The 24233-nt window shown below is 36.6% G+C and overlaps 1 protein-coding gene across 9 annotated transcripts in view; it reads left to right on the forward strand.

Annotated features, from left to right (window-relative positions):
* Positions 1-24233, forward strand: part of BRAF (B-Raf proto-oncogene, serine/threonine kinase) — a 207442-nt gene that overhangs the window by 110030 nt on the left and 73179 nt on the right. For all 9 annotated transcript variants that reach the window (XM_074378994.1, XM_039472551.2, XM_010340390.3 and 6 more), the window contains 4 exons: positions 10318-10421; positions 11266-11368; positions 18798-18946; positions 19960-20079. In XM_074378994.1, the coding sequence (XP_074235095.1) occupies positions 10318-10421; positions 11266-11368; positions 18798-18946; positions 19960-20079 (476 nt within the window). The remainder of the gene's footprint in view (positions 1-10317; positions 10422-11265; positions 11369-18797; positions 18947-19959; positions 20080-24233) is intronic.

Here is a 24233-nt window from a genome sequence, read left to right on the forward strand (position 1 = left end):
TGCTTTCTTATAGCTCAGTAGTATCCCGTTGGACATTTTCTTTACACATTTATCAGCTGATGGACATTTGTGTTGTTTCTACTTTTTGGCTATTATTAACAATGCTGCTGTGAACATTCATGTTCAAGGTTTTGTGTGGGCATACAATTTCATTTATGCCTCTAGTAACCTTTTAAGAGACTGGCAGAATGGTTTTCAAAATGGCTACACTATTTTACTTTCTCATCAGCATGAGGCTTCTGTTTCTTTTTTCACATCGCTGCCAACACTTGTTTATTATTTGTCGTTTTTATTATAGCCATCCTTCTGGGTATGAAATGGTATCTCATTTTGGGATTTATTTGCATTTCCCTGATAGCTAATAATGTGAAGCATCTTTTTGTGTGATTGTTAGCTTCTATATGTCTTTGCGAAGGAAGAATTTGCTTTCATAAATAGTTTTACATGCAATTCATAGATAAATATCAATGACATGAGACAAGAAAAATTACAAAAGTTTTTGAACAGTGCTCTAATAATTGGACAGAAAAGAGAAAGTAGCCAAGATTATTTCCTCTAGAGATGGGAAAATGTACGTTTCTCCAAGAATCTATGACACAACAGAAGAAAGAAGTGGAGATAACAAGAATAAAACAGAATGCTCTAGGGACCGAAAGGGGAAATACTAACGATAAGTAAGCTATCTTCAGTATAAGGTAAACTAAATGAAAGAATCATAATATCAAAAAATGTGATCGTAGCTAGCCCCAGATGTGGCCTTTTACATCACTAAATGAAAACCATACTTGTAAGTTGTATATAGTGTTGTAAAGAAAATTGCCTGTTTTCGGTATTTCAAAATTGGTGACTTTGGTTTAGCATTTAGAAAAGATTGTTCATAAGGCTTTTAAACTTTTTATTTAAAAAATTTTAGCCGGGCGCGGTGGCTCAAGCCTGTAATCCCAGCACTTTGGGAGGCCGAGGCGGGTGGATCACGAGGTCAAGAGATCGAGACCATCCCGGTCAACATAGTGAAACCCCGTCTCTACTAAAAAAATACAAAAAATTAGCTGGGCATGGTGGCACGTGCCTGTAATCCCAGCTACTCAGGAGGCTGAGGCAGGAGAATTGCCTGAACCCAGGAGGCGGAGGTTGCGATGAGCCGAGATCGCGCCATTGCACTCCAGCCTGGGTAACAAGAGCAAAACTCTGTCTCAAAAAAAAAAAAAAAAAAAAAATTTTAAACACTTGGCTGGGTGCGTTGACCCATGCCTGTAATCCTAGCACTTTGGGAGGCCAAGGTGGGCAGATCACCTGAGGTCAGGGGTTCGAGACCAGCCTGGCCAACATGGTGAAACCCCGTTTCTACTAAAAATACAAAAATTAGCAAGGCATTGTGGTACACACCTGTAATCCCAGCTACTTGGAAGGCTGAGGCAGGAGAATTGCTTGAACCTGGGAGGCAGAGGTTGCAGTGAGCTGAGATCCTGCCACTGCACTCCAGTCTGGGTGACAGAGCAAGACTCCATCTCAAAAAGAAAATTTAAAACACTTATATGGAAAAGTATAAAGGACAATATATGAAACAGCTGTGTTTAGTCACCTACAACAAACACTAATTTTTTATTATATTTGCTTCATATTATACATAGATGTGTAGGTTCCCTTACCAGTCCCATTTCTCTGCTGAGCATTCATTATCCCATCTTGTCCCCAAAAAGACAGTCACTATGATAAATGTTAGGTACCTTCAATCATATTTTTTAATTTTATTACATGTATGTGTAGCCATAAACCAGTTTTTGTTTTTTTAATTTGTAAGGTGGTATGATACTATATGTAATGGTCAGCATCTTGTTCTTTTTATTCAAAATTATAATTTCAAGGTGTATATATTTATGTGTTGATATATACAGATATATTTCATTCAATACTGTTATCAAGTATTCCAGCTTCTTAATATACCACAGTTTATCTTTTACTCCTTTGATGAGCATTTAGGTTATATTCAGATATTTTTGTTATGACAAACAGTGCTATGATATGAACATTCTTGTACTAGTTTCTTTATGCACATATAACAAGGTGTCACAAACCTGGAAGTGGAATTCCTTGGACAGGGAGTACCATTTGAAGAGACTATCTTTTCCCCAATTTATGTTCTTGGCACCTTTGTCAAAAATGAGTTCACTGTAGATGTATTAAATTATTTCAGTGTTCTCTCTTCTGTTCCATTGGTCTATGTGTCTGTTTTTATGCCAGTACCATGCTATTTTGGTTACTATAGCTTTGTAGTATAATTTGAAGTCAGGTAATGTGATTCCTCCAGTTTTGTTCTTTTTGCTTAGAATGGCTTTGGCAAGCCAGGAATGGTGGCTCACGCCTATAATCCAAGCACTTTGGAGGCCAAGGCAGGAGGATCACCTGAGGTCGGGAGTTCAAGACCAGCCTGACTAACATGGTGAAACCCTGTCTTTTAAAAAATAATAATAATAATAGAATGGCTTTGGCTATTCTGGTCCTTTTGTAGTTCCGTATAAATTTTAGGATTATATTACTATTTCTCTAAAGAATGTCTTTGGTATTTTCTTAGGGATTGCATTGAATCTGTAGATTGCTTTGGGTAGTACGGACATTTTAGCAATATTGAGTCTTCGAATCCATGAACATGGAGTGTCTTTACATTATTTTATGTGTCCTCTTCAATTTCTGGCATCAGTGTTTTATAGTTTTCATTGCAGAAATCTTTCACTTCTTTAAGTTTATTCCTAGGTATTTTATTTGTAGCTAATTGTAAATGGAGTTACTTTCTTGATTTTTGTTTCGGATTGTGTGCTGTTGGCATGTAGAAATGCTGTTGGCTTTTGTATGTTAATTTTGTATCCTGCAACTTAACTGAATTTGTCAGTTATAATTGTTTTTTGGTGGAATCTTTAGTTTTTTCCAAATACAAGACCCTATTATCCACAAACAAGGATAATTTGACTTTTTCTTTCCAATTTGGATGGGCTTTATTTCTTTCTCTTATCTGATTACTCTAGCTAGGACTTCCAATAGTGTGTCGAATAACAGTGGTGAAAGTTGGCATCCTTGTCTTGTTCTAGATCTTACAGGAAAGGCTTTCAGGTTTTTTTTAATTAATTATGATTCTAGCTGTGGGTCTGTTGTCTGACTGATGAAAAGTCTGAAATGGTACCTAAAATTGCTAAATTAATTTTAGCAACTGTGAGATGATTTTAGTTCAGTGAGAACAGCTTATCTATTTTGGTTTTCTCAGTGAGTAGAGTAGTGTCTAATACTGAGTAAATATTCTATAAGTATTTTTGAAATAATGAGTCTTTGGGTTTACCATAGCCTGGGGTTTGTAAACAAGTATCTGTTGGTGTTAATCCTGATAGTATCCAAGGTAAAGGAAGGACAAAGGGAAAAGATAATACTGACTGGATGCTTCAAAATCATGCCCTAGTTGTGCTATAATCAAACAAGAAGTGTTTATGGACTGGAAAGATTATGGAACAGGTATGTTCTTGTTTTAGCCAGTTTGGGAATAAAACTAATACCAGAAACTTTTAACTTTCACTATTACAAATAAATAGTTCTAATGGAATAAGTTGAAAGTTAAGGGACATCATTAGAGTAAATGCTAGACCTTCCCTTCTCCTTTTATTTTTAACAACAGCAAAGTAGAACGTAAGATCTACAAGTGATAAAAGAGGGTGATCCATTCAATTTCTGTGTAGACAGGAAAAATAATAATACCTTTTACATAGTAGTGCAGTTTGTAAAAACACTTTCACTTACTCTCATTTAATCTTCATAGCAACTTGAAATACTAGAGGAAGCAGTATTAGCTCAGTTGGTACTTAAATTACTGTGTTTAACTTTCAGTAAAATAGCTATGGAATCCAGGACATTCTTGGCTCCTAATAAACTATATTCTTTGCCAATAGTGGAAGTGGTTCTCTGTTGCTTGACAAGTTTTTTCCCCTTAGAGTACTAATAGGGTAATTGATTAACTTTAATTTTTATTTTGATTTGATTGGGACAGCAATTTAACAGTAAAAGATGTCCCCTTTATATATCCTCTGGTTTCTGGTTCTTGGCCAGTTAAATTCAACCTGACCAGGAGGCATGCTTAATTCTAAAATTGCTTTTACCTTCTGAAGTTTTTGTGATATAGACATCCTCCTTTTTCTATGTTAATGAAAACATGTTATAAGCAGACCATAGCAAATTTTTTTTCTTTAAAACAACATTGTAATTAAGCCAGGTTCAGTGACTCACTCCTGTAATCTTAGCACTTTGGGAGGTGAAGGCAGGCAGATCACTTGAGGTCAGGAGTTTGAAACCAGCCTGATCAACATAGTAAAACCCGTCTTTACTAACAATACCAAAAAATTAGCTGGAGGGGGTCAGTGCTGGCTCATGCCTGTAATCCCAGCTGCTCTGCAGGCTGAGGCATGAGAATCGCTTGAGCCTGTGAAGCACAGTTTGCAGTGAGCCTAGATTGTACCACTACACCAACCTGGGCAACAGAGCAAGACCCTGTCTAAAAAAAAAACAAAATTGTGATTAATATAATCGTCCCAAAAAAGGACTTGGGATTAAGTTAAATTATCATAAAATCAGAAAGTGATATATTTAAATTTGTATTCGAAAATCTATATATTGGCATGTATATTCTGTGTCAGTTTAAAATGTCACTATATCATGATGTTTATTTAAAACATAATAGTCTGCACTATAAAACAAAACCACCAAATTAATGTACTAGCTCAAATAATTGAACATATAATGACCACCTGAATTTTAGAACAACTGTTTATTTAAAAAACTTTTTACATGGAAAGAGTGTGTGTGTGTGTGTGTGTGTGTGTTTGTTTGTTTGTTTGTTTGTTTGTTTGTTTTGAAATGGAGTCTTGCTCTGTCATCCAGGCTGGAGTTCAGTGGCACAATCTTGACTCACTACAGCCTCCACCTCCCAGGTTCAAGTGATTCTTCTGCCACAGCCTCCCTAGTAGCCCGGGTGACAGGAACTGGCCACCAGGCCCAGCTAATTTTTGTATTTTTAATAGAGATTGAGTTTCACCATGTTGGCCAGGATGGTCTTAAACTCCAGACTCAGGTGATCTGCCTGCCTTGGCCTCCCAAAGTGCTGGGATTACAGGCATAAGCCACCATGTCTGGCCAACTATAGAAAATTTTAAACGTAAACAAAAGTAGACTAGTATATGAATCATGATGAGCTCATTAACAAAAGATAAATTCACTTTAAAAACTGACGTGAAAGTTTGGACTCATACATTTTGGTTTGGTCTAAAGTTTCCTTTGGCAAGTAAATATTCACATGATTCCATTAGTCTGGCTCTTTTTTAAGGTAGGATGTTTTTTTATTTTTTTAAGACAAAAATTATTGCTCTGACAGTCTAATCAAAGATATTTAATTTTGGAATTTGGAGGAAAGGCATAAACCTAGTTTATTACAAAAATACCTCTTTTTAGTTTTCCTAGCCTTAAAATATAACCTCTCCCCTTTTACACAGGTAATGCTTTCACATGGTATTTACATCAAGAAAACTTGTTTTCACCCCTGCCTAAATATACACACAATTTTCCTTGAATCTTTTAGTATACTCTTTCTTTCTTTTTTTACGTTTTTTTTTTTAATTGTACTTTTAAGTTCTGGGGTACATGTGCAGATCTTGCAGGATTGTTGCATAGATACACACATGCCATGGTGGTTTGCTGTCTCCATCCGCCCCCCCCCAACCTACATCAGGCATTTCTTCCAATGTTATCCCTCCCCGACCTCCCCACCCCGGAGATGTCTATCCCCTAGTTCCTCACTCCCCAGCAGACCCCAGTGTGTGATGTTCCCCTCCCTGGGGCACTCTTTCTGAGGGAGGGAGGGAGGGAGAGAGGGAGGGAGGGAGGGAGGGAGGGAGGGAGGGAGGGAATTAATGTGTGTATGCACATGCATGTGTGTATGAATTTTCAGGGTTTTTAAAATATAGATGTAATTACAAATACATTTATTTCCCCACTTTTCATATATAAGAGACATGATACTGTATGTATCATTCTGCATTTTGTTTTTAATGTTTATGTAGACCGTTCTGGGAATTTTGTTTCCATACATAGAGAATTTTTTTTATAACTACAGTTCCATTGTATAGATTAGTTTATTTAACCAGTGCTCTGTTTATGAGCATTCAGGTTCTTTCTAGGCTTTTGATATTCAGTCACTACTGTAGTGAATAATGTTGCACATACATTATTCTTATGTATTGCAGGCATATCTGTGAGATAGATTCCCAGAAGTGTGCTTGACTAGGTCAAAGAAAAATTTGTGACTTTGACAGATATAAATTTTGCTTCATGGGTCTTGCTTAATTATGAGATGTCTGTTTACCTATAGCTTCATCAGTAGAATATATTGTCAGATTTTTGGATTTTTGACAGTCTGATAAATGAAAAATATCTTCACAAGTTTGGGTTTGTTTTCCTCTGAGTGAGACTGAACATGTTATATGTGTGAAGGCCATTTATACTTCTGCTTCTGAGAGCTTTCGTATCTTTTTCCCTTTTTCCTCTTGAGTTGTTGGTTTTCATCTCAATTTTTCAGGAGCTCTTTGTAAATCAGGAAGCTAACATACCTGCTAAATTCGTCGCAAATATATTTTTCACCATTTGTACTGTCTTTTGACCTCACTTTTAATGTGTTTGTTTTGCCATCCAAAAGTTTTTTTTTTAGTTTTATGTAGGTGAATTTAATATTTTTTTCCTTTATGGCTTATAAATTTTGCATCAGAATTATAAAAGCCTTTTTCATTTGAAGATTTGAAGGTGCCATGTTTTCTTCTAGTTCTTTTATGGTTCGTTTCACTCTCCTTCCCTTCCTTCCTTCCAACATTTAAATATTTTATTCATTTGCAGTCTATTCTGGTATACAATATGAAGTGTGGGTGAACCTTGTTTTCTAGATTAGTTCCGGTTGTCCCAGCATCAGTTACTTAAAAGTTCATCTTTACTCCATTTCACATGTTGCCTTTATCTTATTTGGACTTCCTTTATGTGTTAGGGTCTATTTTGGTCTTTCTGTTTTGTTCAATTGATCTCTTCATCTGTTGCACAGGTACTATCATGAAAAAGCAAATAGTATAAAAATTCAGCGTACAAAAGTGGAATAAAGAAAGACTGATAGGTGGCTTGTCTTGGTAACAGCAGAAAACTAAATTTTTGCTTATTGATGAAATAAATACAACTTAGGATCAGCATATTCAGAGAAGCATGAGGGAGCATAGCCATATCTGAAGTACACTACTGGAGTGCCTGTGGCGAATTACCAAAAAGGCAGATTTTTAGCCACTGAGAGCCTGCCTACTTTGCAGTCCCCACAAAACTGTTTTGTACGCAACATCATTAGCTATAGATAAGATCAGATCCCAGGGATATAAAGATTCCAAGCTGCTGTTGCCCTTTGGAGCTCTTTGATACATAGACTCCCTGCTGGGTTGTCAAGCATTGTCAACTAGACATATAAACTCCCTCTCCTATTCCCATCTCCACTGAGAGTTCCCTAGCCCTCATCTTCTGGGTGATAGCCACTTCACCCCAGCTTCTGGCCAGTCCTGGGTGGGTAGTGGCCACTCTGCCTTAGCCTCTGGACTATATGCTGTAAGGACATCCTCTGCATGCAGACCTGTCAGTGTCACCCAGTAAAGCTTATACATGCTACTGCCACCTCGTGGTTATATTATTTTCTTTGCTCAGACCCCAAATCCCTCAAATTTAAAATATAGTTAGGTTCCTACCAGCTTCTAATCATATTTTCATGAGTCAATACATAATCTTGTTTTGTGTGTGTTTCTGTTAAAAGACATATTGTTGATTGATTAGCCTTGAACTCACAGCTGACATTGCTATAACTCATGCCTGAAGGAAGCTGGCCTAACACTTCCAGTGACATTACAGCCTTCTTATGCTTACCAACCCTAAATAGCACTTGAGCACCATGCTTAGAGGATATTGTAAACAGAATCATCAACAAAAAGCACAGAAGTGAGAAAAACGTGGCACCAAATAGGCTCTGCCCAGGATTCTTGTTTATAGTGTGAAAATTGAAACAAGAAGGCAGAGAGAGTGTCACTGTTTAACCTCGGTTGGAGAGGTGCATGCATTAGGTGACTCAAATATTTCACTACTCTGCGCAAGTCTATGAAAGCACTGCGAGTATTGACTTTAGAGTTACAAATAAATTTTAGCAAGTAGAGAGATTTGCAAGTATGCACTCCACAAGTAATGAGGATCAACTGTACCAGTCCAGTCTGCTCTTAAATACTTCCAGTGATAAGCCCACTCCCTCATGACAAACTTTTGTCTTGCTGGCTAGGCAAAAGTTTGGGTTTTTTGGCTTATAGCCATTATTGGAGGTAATGAAAAGAAAAAAAAAATGTGGGTTTTGTTAGTTGGTTTATTTGTCTGTTTGTGGCGGTGTCACACTCTGTCACCCAGCCTGGAATTCAGTGGCACAGTTTCTGCTCATTGCAACCTCTGCCTCCTGGGTTCAAACAATTCTGATGCCTCAGCCACCTGATAGCTGGGCTTATAGGTGCCCACCACTACGCCTGGCTACTTTTTGTATTTTTTAGTAGAGATGGAGTTTCTCCATGTTGACCAAGCTGATCTCAAACTCCTGACCTCAAATAATCCACCAGCCTCAGCCTCCCAAAGTGCTGGAATTACAGGCGTCAGCCACTACGCCCGGCCTGGGTGGTTTTAATAGTTATATTGCACTACAATCTGTATCCTATTATTTCTAGTCACAGATCCTGGACTATTCCCTCTTCAGTATATTAATTCAGCTGTCTTATATTCATTTTCCCCCCCATTTTTCCCCTTTAGCATAAAGATCCCCAATTTCTTTGGAAACTTTTGGTTTGCTAAGCACCTGAATTTAAATGAATGGAACTTATTGTTACAAACTAACACTTCCCCTTCTTCTGTCTTACACCTCCTCCCAATAAAAACTGTATCCTCTACTCCCACTGCCTCACTTTACACCTTCAGTTCCAAGTTACTCAGATTTGGGGGATGAGGCAAGAAAAAGGCTAGATATATGGATAACTTTAAATATACAGAAAGATTGCTTTTTCTTTCCCTTTCCCTTTCCCTTTCCCATGTCATCTCTACTTCTCCATATGTTGGCTTCATTCTGTAACCAGATTTTCTCAGTGCGGTAGAGAATATGGCCATTGAAGGCTCCAGATTTGTATCTTCTCGTCACAGTTGTAGCTACAGTAGAAACAAGGACTTTTCTCAATTAATGTCCATGTGTCAGTTTACGGAAAAACTCAGGTACAGTTTAGGTCATATATATAATCCTGGACCAGTTGCTCTTGCCAGGAGTATGGAAAATTGATTAGCCAACCTGTGTCATCTGTAGTGACACAAAAGTAGTGACCCTTGATTGATAGCTTTTCTAGTACCATGTGGATTTCTAGAGAAGGGAATATTCCCAGAGGAAACAGGGACATTAAACAACAATGTCAAGTATACACATTAAGACAATTATTTTCTTCCTGCTATGCTTAGAGCCAGTAAGATGTCTCTTAAGGACAATCAGTGTGATTTAAGGATTATATAGTTTTCAGCTTTGAACAATATTGGATCAAAATTGGTTTTGCTTTTAATATTAACATCTATTATTTCTCAGTGGTGGATATACTGTGTTGACTGGGTATATCATAGCAAATACTGTTATATTTTCTTTTTAAATGTTTAAAGTATTTCTTTCTTTTTTTTTTTTTTTTTTGAGACGGAGTCTCGCTCTGTCGCCAGGCTGGAGTGCAGTGTCGCGATCTCTGCTCATTGCAACCTCCACCTCCCAGGTTCAAACAATTCTCCTGCCTCAGCCTCCTGAGTAGCTAGGACTACAGGCGCGCACCACCACGCCCAGCTAATTTTTGAAGAGATGGGGTTTCACCATGTTGGCCAGGATGGTCTTGATTTCTTGACCTTGTGATCCACCCACCTCATCCTCCCAAAGTGCTAGGATTACAGGCTTGAACCACCGTGCCTGGCCTGTATTTCATAATTTTAATAAACTAGCAGAAAGTTAATTTTGCTTTGATTTAAGTTGGTGAATAATAACAGATATTTGGGTTATAATTTCCCTTCAGCATTAAGTTAGCTGTAGAAATGGTATATCTGACCTAGTAACCCATTTGACATTTTAAAGATGGTATACTCTAAAGGTAAATTACTAAATTTTTTTAAGGATATGAAAAAATGTAATTGTTCCTTTTACTTCATATCAATATATTTATGATACCATAGGTACCTGCAAGGTGTGGCGTTACAGTCCGAGACAGTCTAAAGAAAGCACTGATGATGAGAGGTCTAATCCCAGAGTGCTGTGCTGTTTACAGAATTCAGGATGGGTATGGTTTGTATGTGATGTGAAATTTTGTTTAAAAAGAAAATCACACATTAATTAATCTTTGAAGTTTTCTTAGGATCTTTACCCAGACCTGGAGAATTGAAAGTCTACTTTAGGAAAAAGTATTAAATTAATATTAAGTTAGCCTGAAGAAATATTGTAGGCCATATGAGGAGTTAAATTAGGTAATTTTATATGACTGTAGTGTTTGTTACTCTGATCAAATGATTTTATTTGGAATTTGAGATTCTTAAAATTTTTGAACCATTCAGAGTGTGATTTATTTGGATAATGGACTCTTATACCCCCTCCCATTTTTAATACAAACTCATAATTTCATAAAAGGTATATCAAAATTAACATTTTATATTGACCTACTTTTCTTCCAGAAAGTGTCTAACATTGTTCCAAGACCCTCACATTTTGAATCCTGTTGTTGTTTTTTTTCAATCATTTTGGGGGCATGTTGTCCCTGTCCCTTGAGTACTCTTTTTTCCTTGAATGGATAGATAAGTCCGTACCTGTGATTTTTTTTTTTTTTTTTTTTTGTTGGGGGGACCCCAGGAACAATCCATTTTCTGCTGTTGTAGGTCTTTTCTGGAGCTGACTTGAAGAAAAGAGTACATCTCTTTACCCTGCTGTTTGTCCAAGACTGATACATTTATTTGGGGTAAACTTAAAAATTAATCTATTGCCATTTAAATTTCTAACGATGGAATACTAGGGAGCCAAACCTCCCTCACTGTTACTAGCCCCTCGATAACCAATGTTCATATCTTCAGCATAAGGTATATGAATATTTTTAGTTGTAATAACCAAGAAAGGCTTGTGTCTACATTTTTCAGAGAGAAGAAACCAATTGGCTGGGACACTGATATTTCCTGGCTTACTGGAGAAGAATTGCATGTGGAAGTGTTGGAGAATGTTCCACTTACAACACACAACTTTGTATGTATCTTTACATTTTTTTGGAATGTCAAAAATGTTCAAATTTTAATGAATGCATTTTTATTTAGGGAATGTGAAATATGGCTGAGTAATATTTTAAAAAGCAGTATGTATGCCTTGCTAAAAGAAAATACTTTTTGAATAGTGTGAAAGTATGTCAAATTTAAAAAGTGAAAATACCCTCCTAGAGGCCAACATTTGTGTAGATTAACAGATTATTGTTCTGTCTTCCAAATTTTTTTCTGTGTACACAAACATGTGCTTATACCTGTAAACCCTTTTTTCTTTTTTCCTTTTTTCTCCCTTCCCTTCATTACTTTTCTTTTCCCTTTCTTAAACCAAAAGTGGAGCCATGCTATGTGATATTCTTTGCTTTTTTGTACACCTGGCTTTATTTTAGTATGATTGTGTAATAATTCATAAGAGTAGTAATTCAGTATATTTAACCATTTCTCTGTTGATAGACATTTAAGTTTTTGTATTTTTAAAAATCTGTTACATATAGGGCTATACCGGGTCTTTCTACATATATCGTGACACCTTTGTACAAACCCTTGTGTTTCTGAAGGATAGATTAATGGAAGTAGAATAGCTGGGTATTAAACTCTCCTTGATGCTTCTTTCTTTGTCTGGTTTTTGCATTTGCTAGAACCTAGCATAAGCATAGTATCACCTGTCACCAGCATAAGTCCCAGAATTTAGGACCTTTCTATTTTAGAGATGAGGATCTACAGAGAACTGGAGAACCTATCCTCTAAAATGGTAGGCAGAAGCCAAAAGTTGTCTCTAAGTCAGGAATACATTTCTTACTTTTCTCTATATATGGAATTTCGGCCAGAGTTTTTTCTAGGTGGATAGTTACGGCTACCCTTTAGGCATCAAGTGTTTTCCCATGTGCCTTGGTGATTAATTCAGCTGGGCCCCTTAAAACAGATGATTGATTAAATTATTTCCTTTGGGGTTTATGCTTTCAAGCCTCCATTAGTAGTGAATAATGAAATCAGGTTTGTGTTTCTGTAAGGCATTTTTTGGACAAGTGTAAGATGCAGCTAATGTCAATCAGATTTTACTGTGCAGCAAATAATTTTATAGTAAGCTAGGAAGTTCATTATTCTTTTTTTTTTTTTTTTTTTTTTGAGACGGAGTTTTGCTCTTGTTACCCAGGCTGGAGTGCAATGGCGCGATCTCGGCTCACCGCAACCTCCGCCTCCTGGGTTCAGGCAATTCTCCTGCCTCAGCCTCCTGAGTAGCTGGGATTACAGGCACGTGCCACCACGCCCAGCTAATTTTTTGTATTTTTAGTAGAGACGGGGTTTCACCGTGTTGACCAGGATGGTCTCGATCTCTCGACTTCGTGATCCGCCTGCCTCGGCCTCCCAAAGTGCTAGGATTACAGGCTTGAGCCACCGCGCCCGGCTCTTTTTTTTAACATGTTGAATTTTAAGTGGATAAATCTTAAGATTTTTATTTAAGTTCTTAAGACTCCAAAAACAGTTGAGCATACATTTCATAGTGATTACTACTGTATTTCTTAATAATCTGGAAATCGGATATGAGGGGATAAAAGAAAACCTGAGTTGCTAAGTGTGAGAAAATAGTATTCAAATGGTGCCTCAGGAAGGTCCTTGCCACAGAAGGATAGTGAAAGCAAATTGCAGATTGATTCGAGAGTTTGGAAATTCTCACCCACAGTTAGAAACCTGCCAGTAAAGTTTTATTGAGAACTTTCCTTTTGCCAATACCTTATCTTACCTGGGGATATGACAATGAATAAGACAGTGTCACTGCCTTAGATTTAATAAATTTTCATAAACATTCATAATACTATGTATGTCTAAAGTTCTGTAGATGCACAGAGATTCCTAACTTGGCTTTTGAGGAGTCAGGAAAGTTTCCCAGAGGCAGAAATAATCTAAGCTTAGGCCTGATGGATGAGGAAATAAATAGCAAGTAAAGAGCACTCTAGACAGAGGGAACAGCAAGAAAGCATGTTACCTTTGAAAGTTTTGAAAGAAGTTCAGAATCGATGATATAAGGTTGAAGAGTGGATTATTAACAATATTATGGGTAGAATAAGAGTTATAGGTAGCTCATGAAAATCCTTGTAAGCTATATAGAAGATTTGGACTTTCTGTAAAACAATTAGAAATTTAATAGTTATAAGCATGGGGAGAAATGTGATTAGATTTGTGTGTTAGAATGATTGCTCTGAGTGCCATATAGAGGCAAGAAGAAAAAACTGTGTTCTGCTTAGAAAGGAAGAGTGTTGCCGGGCGCGGTGGCTCAAGCCTGTAATCCCAGCACTTTGGGAGGCTGAGGCGGGTGGATCACGAGGTCGAGAGATCGAGACCATCCTGGTCAACATGGTGAAACCCTGTCTCTACTAAAAATACAAAAAAAATTGGCATGGTGGCACATGCCTGTAATCCCAGCTACTCAGGAGGCTGAGGCAGGAGAATTGCTTGAACCCAGGAGGCGGAGGTTGCGGTGAGCCAAGATCGCACCATTGCACTCCAGCCTGGGTAACAAGAGCAAAACTCCATCTCAAAAAAAAAGAAAGGAAGAGTGTTCTTAGCTGTCTTGGATTTTGCTTGACTATTCAGGGAATGCTGTTTATGCCTCATGATTTCATAGAGTCAGTTATAAAAGCAATCCCTTCAGTATTTCTCTATATCACAAGAGTCCTTGGGAGCTGGGAAATGGGGAAGCAAGATTTGAAACATGTATTATGTATCCAGCCCTTATCCTTTTTCTACAGACACTCAGTGTCTTCCTTTACACAGCCTCACACTTTACACATTAATGCATGCAAATTGCCTGGACTGTGCTTCTCACTAATTTACCATACACATTTTTGTATCCTCAAATTCTAGTTGAAGTGTAAGCTGTGACCCAAAAGAAAGAGAAATCTTCCTGTGCTCATCTTTATTGACAAAAGTATACTTACAGATACAAGCATATATTGCCTAAAATTTATGAGCAAATGCATATCCACATGTTTTCTTTCCTTCAGATGTTTTGGGCTCCTGCCTACTTGGTTTGGTAAATAATGGCCACATAAAAATTTTTAAAGATTTTTAAAATTTTTGTATATCCAGAGACAAATGGAAAAAGCACACAACTAGAAATAGGCACATACCTGTTTTATATCCCCTAGAAAGTGATACATAGGAAAAAAGGTGAAGAAAATAAGAGCCACTTTCAAAACTAAATGTCCTCAAAAAGCCAGAATGTGTTATGTATCAGGATGTAATTTTCTTGAAATATTTTCAGTAACTTTCTATTATTAATAAAACAGAATGTATAAATAAATGTATGTTGAAAATGGAGTTTTGGCTGGGCACAGGCTCATGCCTATAATCCCTTGAGCCCAAGAATCCAAGACCAGCCTGGGTAACATAGTAAAACCTCATCTCTACAAAAAAAAATACAAAAATTAGCTGGGCACGGTGGTGTGGGCCTATAGCTTGGCTACTCAGCCTGAGGTGGGAGAATAACTTGAGCCTGGGAGGCAGACATTGCACTGGGTCGTGATTGTGCTGCCATACTCCAGCCTGGGCAACAAAGGAAGACCCTGTCAAAAAATATATATAGACTTTTGATGTTGAAATCGATTGAATGTAGCATAAAAAACATTTACATGTAGTAGAATCGATTAGAAAGTTCTAATTCATGTTTTATATAGTCAGGGTAAGTATTGCTATGTGAATACAGTTATATATGGGCTCATAATGTGAAATACATTTCTCACTATTTTTCGTGATTAAAACTCTGCAAAACTGACCAGGCGCAGTGGCTTATGCCCATAATCCCAGCACTTCGGAAGGCCCAGGTGGGCAGATCATGAGGTCAGGAGTTTGAGACCAACCTGGCCAACATGGTAAAACCCTGTCTCTATTAAAAATACAAAAATTAGCCGGGCATGGTGGCACGTGCCTGTAGTCCCAGCTACTCAGGAGACTGAGGCAGGAGAATTGCTTGAATCTGGAAGGTGGGAGTTGTGGTGAGCTGAGATCATGCCACTGCACTCCGGCCTGGTTGCGTTAACTTTGGATAAAAATGTAAAAACAATTATTTATAAAAGATAAAACTAAAAAAAGCTAAAAAATTTTTTGAGACTGTCTCAAAAAAAACCTCTGAAAATCAAAAATGAATTAAGAATGTAGAGGTTGGGTATGGTGGCTCATGCCTGTAATCCCAGCTCTCTGGAAGGACAAGGTGTGCAGATCACTTGAGGTCAGGAGTTCAAGACCAGCCTGGCCAACATGGTGAAATTCCGTCTCCACTAAAAAATACAAAAATTAGCCAGGCTCGGTGTTGCATGCCTGTAGTCCCAACTACTCAGGAGGTTGAGGCAGGAGAATCACTTGAACCCAGGAGGCAGAAGTTGCAGTGAGCCAAGATCCTGACACTACTCCAACCTGGACAACAGAGCAAGACTCCCATCTCCAAAAAAAAAAAAAAAAAAAAAAAAGAATATAGAGCAAACAACAAATAATGAAATAGAAGTCATTCATGTTCTTGCCACTCTGAAATAGCCATTGTTAACATTTTGCTGTGCATTTATTCTAGTTTTTTCTTACGATTAGATACACAGGATAAATATATTTTAAGCAATTTTTGGCTTTAGTAGGGTAGGTTCTCCCTAGTGCACTTCTGTTATGTGACTCATGTTGTACATCATTTGCCTTTGACATGGAATTCTTACTTGTTGTCTTTTAAGTTTCACATAGAGAAATGTTCACAAATAAGTTTATGTGGCCCAAATATTCTAATCCTCTAAGAAATTGATCATTTATTAGAAAAAGTAGATCTTATTGTCTTTTAGGTGACTTTTCTTTATTTTTTTTTAGTAAGTTTAGGAAGAGTTGTTTTGACTTTCATATTATTACTTACTAGTTTTATCTTTTATAAATAATTGTTTTTACATTTTTATGCAAAGTTAACCATTATGTTTTTGGACCACAGATCAGGGATTCTGATTTTGTCAGCTATTTTGTTTTTGTTTTAGCTATTATGTACTTCTAGCTATTATGTAGTTTATATTCTCTCCCCCTCCCACTCCCAATTCCACTCTAGAGGAAATCACTTAATTTTTAATGGTTTCTGTTTTAAGGTCTTTTGGTGATTATTTCTGTGTTACTAAATATAGTTACACATTGTCTAGTGACTAGGATATGTTCTGAGAAATGCATCCATAGGTGATTTTGTTACGTACTTACACAAACCTACATGGTGTAGCCTAACTAGGCTATATAGTAGAGCCTATTCCTCGTGGGCTAATTACCTGTACAGAATGTTACTGTACTGAATTTTGTAGGTGATTATAACACAATGGCAAGTTTGTGTATCCAAACATAGAAAAGGTACAGTAAAAATACAGCATAAAAGATCAAAAATGGTATCACTGTGTAGGATACCTAACATGAACAGAGCTTTTAGGACTGGAAATTCCTCTAGTGAGTGAGTGGTGAGTGAATGTGAAGGTGTGGGACATTACTATTACTGTAACTTTATGATAAACATTATACCCTTAGGCTACACTGTATTTTTAAAATTTTTCTTTGCAATAATAAGCTTATAAAGTAAAAAATTTACAGTAAATTAAGGATTTTTTTTAACTTTTTGACTCTTTAGAAATAACAATTTCAAGAGTTTAAAAATGCAAACATGTAGCTATATGAAAATATTTATATGCTTATTCTGTAAGCTTTCTTCTATTTGTAAAATTTTTAATTTTTCTTTTTTACTTTTTAAACTTTTCTGTTAAAAATGAAGACACAAGCTGTCCAAAGTGTCTCATGCTTGTAATCCCAGCACTTTAGGAGGCCTAGGTGGATGCATCACGTGAGGTCAGGAGTTTGAAACCAGCCTGGCCAACGTGGTGAAACCTTGTCTCTACTGAAAAAAAAAATAGGAAAATTAGCCAGGCATGGTGGCACCTGCCTCTGGTCCCAACTACTCCAGAGACTGAGGCAGGAGAATCACTTGAACCTGGGAGGTAGAGATTGCAGTGAGCCAAGAGTGTGCCACTGCAGTCCAGCCTAGGTGAGAGAGCAAGACTCGGTCTCAAAAAAAAAAAAAAGAAAGAAAGAAGACACAAACATAGCCTAGATCTACACAGGGTCAAGATCTTCAAGACGTTACTAGGCAATAGGAATTATTCCGCTCCATCATAATATTGTGGGACCACTGTAGTATACAAGATCCATCATTAACCAAAGTGTCGTTATGTGGCATATCACTATAATTATCTTTTAGCCACAATTTCTTGCTTTGTTAACTTTAGATATCATACTGATTACTGATTCTGTAAGAAATTAGTTCATTTATGGCCGGGCGCGGTGGCTCAAACCTATAATTCCAGCACTTTGGGAGGCCAAGGCGGGCGGATCACCAGGTCAAGAGATCGAGACCATCCTGGCTAACATGGTGAAACCCCGTCTCTACTAAAAATACAAAAATTAGCTGGATGTGGTGGCATGCGCCTGTAGTCCCAGCTACTCGGGAGGCTGAGGCAGGAAAATTGCTTGAACCCGGGAGGCGGAGGTTGCAGTGAGCCGAGATTGTGCCACTGCACTCCAGCCTGGCGCCTGGCAACAGAGCCAGACTCAAAAAAAAAAAAAAAGAAATTAGCTCATTTATAGTTCTTCTTCTCCCTCAATGCTTTTATTAGTAGTAGTTTTTGGTTCTTCTGTTGGATGCCTTTGTAACTTTAATGTATGCATTTCTCATTCCATCAACACCAGTCAACATTCCTTAACCTCCCTCATTTTATGATAATTAAAGTGTACCTTCTTCCTTTCACCCCGTTTCCTCCTAGTCATTTCTACTTTTACTTTTATGTTGTCAAGCTTGAAATCAGTTGCCAGCCTTTTATTCATTTCTCATTTTTTAACTTCTGAGTTTGTTTGTTTGTTTTTTGAGACTGAGTCTTGCTCTGTCACCCAGGCTGTAGTGCAGTAGCACAATCTTGGCTCATGGCATCCTCCACCACCTGGGTTCAAGCGATTCCCCTGCCTCAGCCTCCTTAGCAGCTGAGACTACAGGCACGTGCCACCAGGCCCAGCTAACTTTTTTGTATTATAGAAAAGATGGGGTTTCACCATGTTGGACAGGATGGTCTCAATCTCCTGACCTTATGATCTGCCCACCTTGGCCTCCCAAAGTGCCGTGATTACAGGTCTGAGCCACCACGCTCAGCCAACTTCTGAGTTTTTAAGTTCGATATTGGGGTGGGAAATAAATATATGTGGTCTACTATCTTGGACCCCCTAGTTTTTATTTTATAATAGTACTTTAGTGTATGAGTTTCATGATATAAATATATTAAAATTTTGTTATCTAAACAAGAGAGTGGATACATGAGTTTCTAGAAAGTTTCTTCAAAGTTTCTTCTTTGAAATCTCTATGATTTTTTACTTTGCAGGTACGAAAAACATTTTTCACCTTAGCATTTTGTGACTTTTGTCGAAAGCTGCTTTTCCAGGGTTTCCGCTGTCAAACGTGTGGTTATAAATTTCACCAGCGTTGTAGTACAGAGGTTCCACTGATGTGTGTTAATTATGACCAACTTGAGTAAGTAATCCAAAATATCTCTCTTCTGTATACCATTTTACCCTTAAATTTTCTTAATGTGAAGCTATGATGTCTTAAAGTCTGTGAGGGTTTTTTTCTTCCATACAATTAATTGTTACAGATAATTTTTTTTTAAGTGTAGTTAGAAAATAATATGTAGAATGGCCAGTATTTCTCTCCCAAGTTGTAATTCTAGTTCAGGTATACAGTTAATTTATATTATATTAATTATATTTATTAATTAGTTTATATTTATTTTATATTCTCTCTAATTTACATTTATTTACAGTTAATTTATATTTATTTTATATTATCTTTTAATTAATCAAACCCCTAACCCATAGAAATCAGTTTTGGGTAGTTTCTAGAAGGAGAGGGAGAGTTGCTTCAATTACATTAAGCATTACGATTTTGTACCACAGATCAGGTGGTCTGATTCTATTAGCTATTTGTAAATTACATTTACATTCTTGCTCTCTCTCTTTCATCCCCATTCAACTCCCTTCCCCTGATTTAAGAGATAAAATGTTTATATCCAGTATATATCTCTTTCTAAAATTTCTCTTTGCTGTATGACAGTTTTTCTGATAGATTAGATTTGAGTCTATTAAAATCTCTTTTTGTGTCATTGTTGCTGCTGCTACTAAAGTCTTACTTTTCTTAATCACTTGGGCAAATAAAACTTAACTCTTTAAGTAAATCATAATGTCACCTAATTTACAGTACATAGTTTTTCTTCTCATTCTTTAACCATAAAGCCTGATTTCATCTTGTAATATGTAGAAATTTGCTGAACAGAATGATTAGTTTTAGGTTATGAGCATAATAAAGTGCAATATAATTTTTTTAAAATAAGCCCTTAGACAAAAATACAACTAATTGAATTTTAACAAATGTTTCTGAGAATGGAATTTGATCTCAGGTTTTTCTGTTAACTATGTGTTTTGGTATATGAAGTTTCTGGGTTTTGCACAAGTTAGGTTTGTTTTGTTTTGTTTTGTTTTGCCTCACAGTTTGCTGTTTGTCTCCAAGTTCTTTGAACACCACCCTATACCACAGGAAGAGCCTTCCTTAGCAGAGACTGCTCTTACATCTGGATCATCCCCTTCCGCACCCCCCTCAGACTCTATTGGGTATGATTTGACTTCTGCTCTTCAGCGATATGCTACTTGAACTGCTTTCTTTTGAATCTCCTGGTTAATTAGAAACCTTTTTAACATTTAATGGTTAAATTAAGGATTTTTCCCCCAAAATAACTTATTTTATCACACCAATAAGATATTTACATGCATTTGGTACAAATAAATGGGATTAAAGCTGACACAGACTATTTTAGAACCAGTCCTGAAAAAATCAAACAGCAGATAATTTTGAGTCTACACCTTGAATTCATCTTTTATTAGGTTCTGAAGTATATGACTTCAACCTATGAGGAAGCATTGACATATGAGACAATGGCAAACAATGTAAAAATAGTATATAATTATAATCTATTTATGATGGAGTTTATTAAACTGTGTGATGGGGACATAAATGTTTTCATGTTTACAGAAGGAATAATAGTGAGAAAAAGAGAGTGCTCAGGAAAACTTAATGAAGAAGGTGGGATTTAAATTAGACTTCAAAGAATTACTACCATCTGGATGGGCCTAGGGAATAGAGAAGCATGGTGAGAGGGGAATGGAGAAACAACGTATATAAGGGGAATGAGGATGTTAAGTTTAGGAGCTAGTGAAAAAAGGTTTATCTAATTTAAGAAGTACCATGTGTAAAACCAGATTATAGAGCTTCTTGGAATTGAGGCTGGATTTTAGACTTCAATGTCGTTAAGTAGATTACTAACTTGATGAAAATGGTTTTAAAGAAAAAATCAATTAGCAGTGAAATACAGATGGATTGACAGAAAATTTGGGATGAGGAAGGCCAACCTAGGATATTGTTGGTAGTGAAGACTGAGAGAGGCATGAAGACGAGTTCAAGTTGTAGAAGTGTGGAAAAGGGATGGATATTCATAAATATAATGAAAGAAAAAAATTACTGGTATTATTAATCAGTTGTGGAGGATAAATTTGAGAACTGACTTTAAAAATAATGCAAAGACATCATATATTTAAGCTTTATAGTAGGAAATAAAAAGGAAGACACAATAAAGATGAGTAAAGTGGATGTCAGTTTGTTTCGGAACATTTCTCCAACTCCTGGCCTCAGGTAATCTTCCTGCCTCATCCTCCCAAAGTGCTAGAATTATAGGTGTGAGACACTGCACCTAACTAGCTATGGAACATTTCTGACACAGGTTTGCTTACTCTTTCATATTGGATTTGGGGCAGTATTATTTAGTCTGTGTTTGGAAGTATATGCTTAAAAAGAAAGAAAGAAAGAAAAATACCCACATACAGCGTTCCTGAGATGTTAAGATTAGAAATATTTATTATGAGTTTTAACCCTGCTTCCTCCCACTCTACACTATGCAATGCTATTTCTTTAGATTTCTATCTAGAGAAATTTTTTTCAAAATCAGTTGATGTTTTCAGTACAACTTTGTAATTTTTACAAAGCCAACCTTTCTGGTGATCTCATAGGTTAGAAAAGTTTGCCAAAGAATTGTATATTAAGCAGTGGGTGTTCTTACCTATTTGGAACACTGGAAAATATAGCCCTTGTGTTCTCTTGTCAGGTTGTAGCAGTTCTCTATTCTGATGGAGTAATTTTATCATTACTTGTGTGCAGCTGTGTGTTTTTTACATGATCAAATCAAAATGTTCTTATTGTTTGTTTTGGTTTTTAATTAATCTTTTGGTTATAACATTTTCTCCTGACAGATGCTATAGACCATGATGCCTTTCTAATGGCAGGTCCCAGTTCTGTGAGCAGTTAATAAAACACCATAATGAAATTAGCTTGGCCTCTCTGAAGGTTTATAATGGTAATGATCCAGGACATTTGCCTTCCAGTGAAGGAATGCTATCTTAAAATTAAGAAACCATTTGCCTGTGCCATGAATATTTTATTGGTAACTGAACTGAAATCGATTCTGAAAAAATGAGCAAATAATAAGATATTCCAACTTGTCTGTAATTCATTTTCCTGATATTTTTATGACATAACTGTATATGGTTGTCTCTATAAAGATAGAAGCCAATCTTGAACAGTATCAAAACTCTTTGGCAGTTTGTTACTAGTCCTGATAACAATAATAATGGTCATGAAACAAGTGTAATAATGGATGTAATCAAGAAATACTGGAGAAGTGATACATTGCCTAATTTTGAATACAAAATGAGAGATACCTCCTTTTCTACTTTTTAAAAATGCTGTAGAATGTATAAATTTATGAAAGGTCAACATTTAAAATGTGTATATCACCAAACCAAAGTTTTCAAAACTTTTAAATATTATACTTAAGTATGAGATCTAAACTAATTGGTAATTTGCTGAAGGGTATTAGAATTTAAGTTTCTTTTATCTTTAATTTGATACTATTTTAAAGAGGTTTGCTGCAAGATAGGCACAGGTATCATTGGGAAAAAGCCAGTTTGCTGACTGCCAAGATACTTCATAGGGTGTAAGTTACCATTAACCTTTCCTTGGTTAATGGAAAGATTTCTCACTATAGTAACGTAATTTTACCAATTACCAGAAATGATGAAAATAGGAGTTATACTGGTTATATTAACCAAAATAAGAAAAATAAATAAATCAGGATACCAGGTAGTACTTTTTAGTGAAAAATATGTCTGTTGTGTGAACTAGACTTCTTGTGTTGTATAGGCCAGCACTCGCTCTTTTGGAAGAGATTTATGGGAAATCAAATTATAATCAGAAGACTGTTTTCCTTAGGCATACGTACAGTTAGGACATGGTTCAGATATTAGACATCAGATTATGACCACTTCAAATGTTCCCCTGTACTTGCCCTCAAAGCTGGACAAGTTGACTTGGTGGACCAAGGCACAACTATTAGATACCAACTACCAAGCTTAGTTTCTCTGAATTTGTGTCATACACAGATATCCTCATTTTCTAATATATGCATTCTTTAGATATGATAATGAAGTCTGTCAGATTAAATCAGGTTTTTGTTTTTCTTCTGGACCAATGTCCTTTGCATACGTATTTCTGATTTGTTATCTCCTACTTGTTTCTGTCATATTCCTAACTTGATAAGTTTCAGAAATGACTTACTGCCATGTCTGCCTACATCAAATTAATTGTACAATTCTAGTTAATTAACACTTTTTCCAATTTTAAGCCTTTTTTTTTTTTTTTTTTTGAGATAGGAGTCTCCCTCTGTCACCCAGGCAAGTGCAGAGACATGATCTTAGCTCACTGCAACCTCTGCCTCCTGGGTTCAAGTGATTCTTGTGCCTCAGCCTCCTGAGTAGTTGGTATTACAGGCTCTCCCCACCACACCCAGCTAATTTTCGTATTTTTTTGTAGAGACGGGGTTTCGCCGTTTTGGCCAGGCTAATTTCAAACTCCTGACCTCAGGTAATCCACCTGCTTCGGCCTCCAAAAGTGCTGGGATTACAGGCAGGAGCCACCATACCCGGACTGCCTTGAGACTTTAAATCAGCCTGTAAATAGTTGTCTGACAGCCAGTGCCCTTTCTAAAATTTTATTGACTAATGTCATTTTTGCACTCTTTTTTCTGCTAAAATTTTCTAGCAATAGACTTATATTTGACTGCCTAAAGCAAAAATAAAGACAGCTCTGTCACAAACCCAAAATTTCTTAATAATCAGAAAAAATAAAAAGGACGTAGGTGGAACATGCTAATTTTCCTAAAGGCTTGTTTCTTCCCTATAATTCTCATTGAGCTGATACCAATTATTTTTTAAAGTACATACTATTTTATTATTTGTATATCAATTCTAAGCAAATTCATTTCATTAATATAAACACATGAAGTCAAAACTTCTTTCCCCATCTTTAATAATGTGCTTCAAAAAAGTAAAATTGTGAACTGGTGTGATTCAGATTCTGGCATGTTTTATTCAGAGGCTGACTTTCACTGTTTGGCTTCCTTTGCTCTTCAAACCTTTATCCATTACTTTCCTGCTATATTTTTTTTCCCACTCGTCTCCTCTCACAAAATGTCTTTTTATTCCCTCAACATCGTCCTCCTAGCTGTGTCACTAATAATGCTGTATATAATAATAGAGCATTTGCATAAAATGGGATGGACTAATAACCAGTGTGTGAAGAGAGCTTATTAGCACTTAGCCATTCATTGGTCCTGATGGAGTTAAGTGAGACAGCTTACCTCATCTGTCAAGGGACACTC

Source organism: Saimiri boliviensis, chromosome 10 (genome assembly GCF_048565385.1).
Source record: "Saimiri boliviensis isolate mSaiBol1 chromosome 10, mSaiBol1.pri, whole genome shotgun sequence".
NCBI classification, from domain to species: Eukaryota; Metazoa; Chordata; class Mammalia; order Primates; family Cebidae; genus Saimiri; species Saimiri boliviensis.